Raw genomic sequence first — 8,866 nt, forward strand, 5'->3', positions numbered from 1 at the left:
GAATGTACTTTGTCATTTTGCACGGGAGTTGTACAATTTGTCCAAAAAAAAAGGTTAGGCATACACTTGAAAGCTTGCCTATATTGATTCTTGGACATTTTCATGTGAATTGTTGAAATCTTCAGTAGGGTTTCAATGGATCCTTTCATTTCACAGCCTCACAGGTCCCTTTCATTATTTTATGGTTTGAGAATGCCAGCATGAACCTTCACCTTGTTGGTCCATAGCTCATTATTATGGCTTGCACTCATTGCTCAAGTGCAACTGCTAGCCTTTCCCGCCATATTCTAGCGCTTTCACTGCGGAGTTGGCTTGTCGATACAATAACCATGAACCACCCTCGGCCCATAAAGGGCCTCTTTAACGTCGCCTTCATGGCAGCAGGAAGAGGATCCATGGAGCAAAAGGGTGGCATTCCCTGCAATTTGCGTTTGCACTTCATCAGCAAAGGCTGGACAACATTAATGAGAGTGCACAAAAGGTACGTGCTCCTCCATCTGAAGCAAAGAAGGGGGGGAGTGTGCTCTCAAAGGCGCGAGTCTCTGCAGTGTCTTCACAGCTTTCACTCAAATGGCGGTGTCGTATTTTTGCTCCGCTCCAATCGGCCCCTTTCTGAGCCGTAGGTCACTACTGCTTCAATTCCCTTCATTCATGGGTTGTCTTACAAGGGCCTGCCCTGTACACCTTGCTTTTCGCAAAATGGCTCCAAGCATGCAGCCCAGAAGCTTGACTGTGCTCTCTCTGCTCACCTTGACTTCGGTTTGGGTGGCTGCGTACGCGCAAGGTGTGAATGATCTCTGCTCGGTCTTGGTTAGACCTCAGAGAGTCTACGATTGTGATGAGATGAAGGTAACGGCATAATTTGTCAAATGCATGAGATATCTGACATCGTGCCACCATGGCAAGGTTTGCAAGAATGCGATGTAGGCTTTGCAGACTTGAAATGATGAAGCACACACATTCACGAGTGAGATTGTGCTTAATTAGTCAAGACAAGAGTATTGTCGAACGGATGCATGCCCAAATGACTATCCGAGGAAGGGCATGGCTCTAGACAATCGATCTGAAAATGTAGCGGGGGAAAACTTACCTTTGTTGGAATCAACATTTTCCTGAGCGGTCTCATAAATTACAGAATGTGTAAACACATTCTGCTTGCTTTTGTTACAGATGAAGGAACCTCACATCTTTCTACTTATTTGAATATAAATTTTCAGGTTGTGACAGACGATGGTTTTGTGCTGGGCATGCAAAGAATGTCATCCACAGCACTTGCCGGACAGAGAAAGCAACCTGTGTTCCTCATGCATGGCATCTTGTCGGTATGTTAGGTTGTCTGTTGCTGGCTCAATGGAAGATGTCTCAATTTAACTAGTAGTTATTGATTATAGGGAGGAGACACCTGGCTGCTCAATTCACCTGAACAATCTCTCGGGTTCATACTCGCAGATGCTGGTTATGATGTGTGGATTGGTAACTTCCGCACTACAAGCTTTTGCCACGGCCATGTCGTCTACACACCAAGACAAAAGGTAGCTTTTCTTTTGCTCTTTTGCGAAGATGTTTGTAGAGCTTAGTCCATCGTAAGGTGTTGTAGTGCTTGTAAATGCATCCCCCTTGAGGGTGTAGAGGTTAGTGTACATGTACCTCGCAACGTGCAAACACTTTCCACGTTCCACTACTGGTTTGACGACTTTTTGTCGTTATGGAGCGCTGTGGGGCGTTCTGTTTTATGCTTTGCAGTGAATGCTCACAGATTCCAACTCGTTTGTTTAGGAATATTGGGATTGGAGCCTGGATGAGCTTGCTGAGAAAGATTTAGTAACTATGGTCGGGCTTGCATACAATACTGTAAACACGCGCTTGCACTTTATCGGATTTTCCCAGGTACTCTAGTTTGAGCTCAGTGGGTAAGCTATTTCGCCTTGATGTGGTCTGTGTATCAAATCATGCAAAGAAGTTGTTTATGAGGCTCTTAAATGAAAGGACCCATTCATAAACGAAAAATCAAAGAAGATTCGGATGCTTTACATGCAGAAGTCAAATGTATGCGCATCTCCCTTCATCACTAAGGCTTGTTTTAGAAAGCCAAATAATGATCTGCACAGAGCTAGGTCTAGGTATCTAAAATGACATAGTTTGCAAGGCTTCCTTTCAATCGGTGAAAAGACCCATTTACAAACTGAAAAACGAACGTATAAAAATTCAAATGTATGCATATCTCTCTTCTTCACTAAGGCTTGTTTTAGAAATCCACCAAGAAAAGATCTGCATACAGCTAGGTATTAATGTGGGACATAGTCTGCAAGGCTGCCTTTCAATTGTTAATTGTCATTCATATCGGGCAGCGAGGAGCATGAAACCAGGTTGAAATGTTCTTCCATGCAGGGCTCACAGGCCACATTTGCAGCCTTATCACAAGGCATGCTTGTGCAATGGCTAGACAAGATTGTGATGATGGCTCCGGTTACTTATGTGAAACACACTACCACACTCCTAGGGATTATAGCAGCAAGACTTCAGCTTGATAAGGTTAGCCTTGTAATCATTTTTGGCACTAATGTTGTAATGCATTTTTTGTTGTCTCAACCTCCCCTTTTCTTATGCAGCTCTTCACCAACCTTCGTGTCTTCTCCTTGAATACCAAGACGTGAGTAGAATTGAACGTAGTTAATCGTTGCGTAGCTTGTGTGTGTGCTTCACAATGTTCATTGCTAATTATTTATTCCCAGGGCATTGCCTGTAGTGACTGTTTTATACTGTGGAAGCTTGCAGTCGCAAGGATGGAAATTTATTATTAAGTGAAAACGGCTCTAGTTTACAGGACTTGGCATGTATGCTTGAAAGCACATGCTTTGCATATCCCTATGTCTCATTTTTGCCTTCACATGGTCGTACGACGTATGGTAGCATATGCAGTGTTTAATTCATGGGAAATTCACCAAAATGCCCCTGAAATTCGAGGAAATTCCAAAAATACCCTAAAAAATTCCTGATATACCCTCGAGAAAATGAACGTTTTCATCTTGAGAGTCCACAACACCGTCTAAATCCTAGTTCTATCATCTCCTCTCGAGGGAGAGCCAATCTTCTTATGAAGAGTTGCAAAGCTAACTTCTTTTGGAGGTTAATGGGGGGTGTATTTTGGAAATACTGAAGGGTATTTTGGGAGTTTCCGGAAAATTTTTGAACTTTGAGGGGTATTTTGGGAATTTCCACAAATTTCAGGGGTGTTTCGGTAACTTCCCTTTATAGTATTGTAATATTTTTGGCTTACATAATGCCTTACTATAGCATACAATTATTGGGAGCAATTGTGGACCATTGGATAAAGCTTGTTGATTAGTGCCTCATGGTGAGTTAATGGATGGCGGACTTTTTTTCTTCCTGTGTCTTATAGAGAGGCTTTAACAAGTATTGTCTTTTACATGTGTAAGCCACTGTGAGATAGAGTTGACATCTGTTTTCCCATTTGTACAGAGAGAGACATTGAGTAGTAGGTCATACACACGTTTTCATCTTCTTATTTAGGCCATTTGAGGCTTTTCACATTTTGTAAGAACATTATCATGATCGGACGAAAGGCTGTAATTTCTCTAACAAAAGCATACCAGCAAAGTTGCATGGCAACACTTGTGCTTCTAGTGTAGTATTTGATTTGCAGGAAAAGACTCAAATAATTGATTGGATAGGCCTACAGGGCGGCAATATGTGGACTTATTGTGTCCAGCGTCTAGTGGTCGCTGTTTCAATGGCTGGGCTACTGCATTCACAGGTTCGTGAGAGCAACGGATGGTCATCTTTTCTCATCGTTTCTTATCTGCCTCTCATGATAGAAGGTGCTCCCTTTTGTAGGTGTAAATTGCTGCATCAATGTTACTCGACGACCATTCTACGACACATTTGAGACTCAAGACACATCAACCAAGAACTTGCACCACCTGGGACAATGTAGGCGCACAGGCGAACCATGATTGTATCACGCAGTTTTTCTGTTGATGATTTTCTTGCTTGTGTAATTATTGATGAATTGACTATGGCTTTCTTTGATTTTTTCCAGTGTTCAGGCAAGGGACCTTTGCAAAGTACGATTATGGTGCAGTTCAAAACAAGCAAAGATACAATGCTAGGAATCCACCGTCGTACGATCTTTCCAAGGTTCCCACTGACAAGATGTTTCTCATACATGGGAAAAATGATGCGTTGGCTGACACGAAGGACGTCGCTTTACTTATGCAACAGTTATCTCCAGGTTTCAAGACTTTGTTTATACCAGAATATGCCCATGTTGATTTTATTGTTGGGTACAATGCCAATACGAAAGTGTACAAAGACATTCTGCAATTTATAGCTCATTGAGTTTGTGAAGCAAAGGAAGCTTCCATTGATTATTCAACCTTGAAACCAGTAGACACGTGCAAAATGCAGGGGAAAAAACACAGTTTTGGAGGTGAAATATTGAAAGTTTAGGGTGCTACAAATACTACTATTACATCAATATCCTGCTCTATTTATGATTACTTATCTAATTAATGTGTACGATTACTTACCTAATTAACTCGGCTGTTGGTTGTTTGCCTTGTAAACTGTATAATTCTTATTCTCCTTGTAAATGCCACCATGAAAGAAACAAATGAAACTTATCACTGAGGTCAAAAGCATAAACATTTTTCACCAAGGAGAAAAATAGGGGCTATTTATGGTGCAAAGGCATTTTTAAAGGGCCTTTAAAGTATTTTGCTAAAATCAGATGTCAAAGAATTGCCCATAATCTGTAAAAAAGTGGTTTTGGGAGATTGATGTGCCAAAAATGCATTTTATAGAGCCATTTGTCAAGAGTTCGAGATTTCTAAATAATTGTATTCATCAACCTGATTCCACTGGTCTAATTTTTTCCCATGTTTTTCACACCTGATTGAATTTGGGTCAAAGGGCGCATCTTCAGAGATACCCCCTAATTAACATAACCAGTATCCTCCCTCCATTGGTTGCAACACAAAACTTCCATCCTAAAGATGATTTGTCCAATCTTCTTCCACTGGTAAAATTCCGTCAAAGCCATCTCCGGAAAAACAACAGTTACGTAGCATCCCATCATTCTTTCTTAACATTGTGCATTTCAGCTTTTCTTGGAACAATCCTTTTGGCCAAGCGAGCAAGCTTTCTAAGGAAAAGTTTTCTCAAGGATTTTTTTGTCCGAAGGGTTAGAAGTGAACCATTGACACAATAAACCAGCTTATACAAAGGAAATTCCTCAAAGGGAAAAGATTGAGCTTTTACACTAGATTGCATATGATACAAGGAAAGGAAAGCAGCTCCCTACTTGAGTAAATTCACAAGTAGCACAATTGCTATGATGATTATGATGGCGAGTATAAGGATGCCAATGCAAGTCCACTTACGCGCATTTTTCTGCAATTTCCTGGTTGATGTAAGTCGCTTGGTGCCACGTTCAATGAATGATCGCGTCGCAACTACTGCTTCTTGGATGGTTGTGAGCTGGATGCCTTGTGCGTCCACAAGCACCGCCATGTCCATAAAGATTTGGTGAAGCTCAAGCAAGTTCTTCTCTATCTCTTTCACAGTGTCATGCCTCTCTTGAATTTCCTCTATTGTGTTGAGAATATGCCCCCTCCCTTGTTCTTGCACGGCCTTCTGCAGAAATGTCTCGCTCTCCCCCGTCTCTATCATTTGATCGATTGTCTCCTTGCTCGCCTTCTCCCCTGTGATCGTAAAGTACCTCCTCTTGATTGTCTTCCGGTACTCGGAGCGCATTTGCTCCCGCAACTTGTCAAAGCTTTCCATTAATTCTCCCAACATAACACGCTGCTTGTTGGTGATGTTTGATCGGATGCGGTCTATCGTCGTTCCCTCTTCACAGCCCAGAATTTTCCTGCTTTCAAGATTGGCCATGTCCAATGCCTCCAGCTTCGATTTGATGAACTTGGCCTTGTGGAGGACGTCAACGATGAGGTTGTCCATGCGCTCTCGCAAGGCCTTCATCGCTTGTGCGCTTGTGACGGTCAGGCTTTCCTCGTTGGTTTGCTTGAGCTTCTTTAGCAGGTCTCTCACCTTCTCCATCTCCGAATCTAAGATGGCGACCTCTGCATGGAAGCGAGCCAGCTGGTTGTCGCCGGACATCTGGAGACCTTGTGCACCTAATTCCAAGCTGCCTGCTTCGAGGTCGGCAGAGCTGCCATGGAATGAGCGAGACAGAAGATCATTCATGGTGGCTGTTTTGTGTGCACGCGCGCGTTTGTGTGTGTGTGTGTGTGTGTGTGAGAGAGAGAGAGAGAGAGAGAGAGAGAGAGAGCCCTTCTGTACGTTTCGCTCGCTTTGCAGAATGCGCAGGTGGGCGATTTGGGTCTTCAAGTCTTGTGTGTGTGGAGGGAGGGAGAGAGAGAGAGAGAGAGAGGACGCTTCCCTGCGATTGCGAACTTGCGCAGTATAGGCCTCCTTCTAGAGATGCATTTTGCGCGCGACTTGGTAGAGAAATGGAATGCGCGTATGACCTTTTCCAGCGAATCCAATTCAAACACAACTTGTTCCAATAAATTCAAAAGCTTATCCTTAGGGTGCGTTCGGACTGCTTGAAAATCGGTCTCTCTTTTCGGCGAAGATCACAACCGTTTATTCAGAATGTGAACTTGATGTAAACTAGGTGTAAACTCGAACAAATGGGAACTCATTGTGAAATCGCATGTGAATGCTCGTTGTAAACTCAAAGTAAACTTAGTGTGAACTAAGATCACGGTGGGCTAGGACTATGCAATATAATGCTATCATTCACCATGTCTATCAAAATACGCGCAATAACGTAGTGCCAAAGGAGTGGCCTTTAGTGGGGGAGGTTGCGAGGTCAAATCCCACATGACCCTTCTTTTTTCCTCCAAATGATTTGAATGACCCACAATGAACAATCATTTGGGACCGTAGATCCTCGCTTTAAAAAAATGAGGGTCTCATATAGAGACGAGGCTCGCAACCTCCCCCTCCCAAGGCCACTCCTCTACCACTACGCTATTGCACGCATTTTGATAGACATGGTGAATGATAGCATTATACTGCGTAGTCCTAACCCGCCACGACTTTAGTTCACACTAAGTTTACTTTGAGTTTACAACGAGAGTTTACATTTAGTTTACATCTAGTTCACATGCGATTTCACAACGAGTTCACATTTGTTTGAGTTTACCTCTAGTTTACGCCAAGTTCACATTCTGAATCAACGGTTGTGATCTTTGCCGAAAAGAGACTGACTTTCAAACGCAGATCCCCTTTATAAAACATGAGGGTGTCAATTAGCGACGAGGGGTTGCGAGGTCAAATCCCACCAAACCCTTCTTTTTTCCTCCAAATGATTTGAACAACCCACAATGAACAATCATTTGGGACCCTCTAAAAAAATGAGGGTGTCAAATAGAGATGTGGGCTGCCAACCAAAACCTTCCTTTTCCAACGTGCTCTGGTTCACACCTCGACGGCCAGCTGATAAAGTGTTGCCATCAGCAACACATTAGCAGAAGTTGTGTGGCTAGCTGTTGGTTTCTCCATTGTCAAGACCAAGAGATCGACTCCTCCCCTCCCCTTTAAGTGACAGGGGTCCCAAACCATGGGATCAATGGTCCCAATTAAAAGGCGGGATGGCGGTCGATTTGGATGATTGATTGTTTAAATCTAAACTTGGGATCCCAAGTTTAGATTTCACAAAATGAATCTCAGGAGGTCAGCCACATGGACCTGTGATGGATCTAATCTCGGGATGTCCTCGCTTCCCCAGTCTGGTTTTGAACCCTCACCATCAGCTTCAGGAACACCCACCTTGACCAACATGCCTGCGTGCGCGTTGTTAAAATAGATGTGATTTCACATCAATTTGAAGGTAAACTCGGGATCTCGACATAAAACCCCACCATAAAAACTAAACTCGTGATCCCGAATTTGGTTTTTACGCGCTTACAACTGAGATCTGTGAACGCCCTTGATTTTTCACAAGGGCCCTTGATCCCATGGTTGGGACCTCGTGGTACTTAAAGCTAAGGCCACGTCCCAACAAGTGCGTGGACTTGCTTTTGTTCCGAGGGGCGCCCAAAGTTGTGGTGGGCTTGCCACAACACTAAGTGGCATGGGGTATTCATTGAATCTGAAGAGGGGATCAACGGTTGTAAGCCAAGCACCGGAATCTCGAGGCGGGTGGACGGGCGGAAAAAAGGCCCCATGACTTGCCCATTGACAAGCGGGTGCCCTAACCACTTAAGCGCATAGCTTTTGATGGCATCCAAGGCAAAACATACCCTTATATGGTAAACACAAACGACAAAAAGTAAATTCGACCAACAAAAGTAAACTCGTACAACATTTGACGATGCATGTTGTTTTTGAATTCCGAGCTCTGTTTGTGCATCGTCCATCCCATGACTTGGGCTTCATTCAAGACCCCATGGTCTTTAGTGCTAAGGGTGGGCTTGGATAGGTCAAGCTTCATTCTCAAAATATGCCCTTCTGCCAACTCGTCAACATGCCCCTTTAAGAGTGTTTGTTTCGGGCAGTCTTGAGTTCAACTCTCCTCATCGCCGGATAGATCTTTAAGGTCTCTTGGGATAGTTCCTACGACATTAAAATTCTCTTCTTTTTTAATGTATGTGTGTGTGTATGTGCGCGCGCGCGTGCGCTAATAAAAAGAGGAAAATGGTATAACCTTTCTATAACCCAAGTGTGGTAGCTTGGTTATGCTATTTCCCCGTAGAGGGTGTAAGTTCTCATTGACGATGTGTTGGGTTCAAGAACTCCTCATTGTTTGATATTGGTTATTTTGCTCGCCATCGTAAAGGAAGCGAAAGGTTGTGTGGGAATCTACCTAGATTTC

General features: G+C 43.4%; 1 protein-coding gene and 1 pseudogene across 3 annotated transcripts; one reads left to right on the forward strand and one right to left on the reverse strand.

Moving 5' to 3' along the window:
* Positions 1 to 267: 267 nt before the first annotated feature.
* On the forward strand, positions 268 to 4,646 carry LOC147419754 (triacylglycerol lipase 1-like). 3 transcript variants are annotated; one of them, XM_086505441.1, is made up of 9 exons: positions 268 to 481; positions 1,218 to 1,322; positions 1,392 to 1,532; positions 1,777 to 1,887; positions 2,389 to 2,532; positions 2,610 to 2,650; positions 3,693 to 3,775; positions 3,856 to 3,951; positions 4,061 to 4,646. In XM_086505441.1, the coding sequence occupies exons 2-9, from the start codon at positions 1,248 to 1,250 to the stop codon at positions 4,357 to 4,359; spliced, it is 990 nt and encodes a 329-aa protein (XP_086361567.1). In that variant the 5' UTR covers positions 268 to 481; positions 1,218 to 1,247; the 3' UTR covers positions 4,360 to 4,646. The 3 variants fall into 3 exon arrangements, with proteins under 3 accessions (XP_086361567.1, XP_086361569.1, XP_086361566.1); XM_086505443.1 differs by lacking the exon at positions 268 to 481 and adding an exon at positions 482 to 619; XM_086505440.1 differs by lacking the exon at positions 268 to 481 and adding an exon at positions 488 to 849.
* Positions 4,647 to 5,084: 438 nt separating this feature from the next.
* LOC147419755 (syntaxin-125 pseudogene) lies at positions 5,085 to 6,461 on the reverse strand (annotated as a pseudogene).
* Between the last annotated feature and the right edge of the window lie 2,405 nt (positions 6,462 to 8,866).

This window comes from Adiantum capillus-veneris, chromosome 29 (assembly GCF_014529385.1).
Source record: "Adiantum capillus-veneris isolate H3 chromosome 29, ASM1452938v2, whole genome shotgun sequence".
Lineage (NCBI taxonomy): Eukaryota > Viridiplantae > Streptophyta > Polypodiopsida > Polypodiales > Pteridaceae > Adiantum > Adiantum capillus-veneris.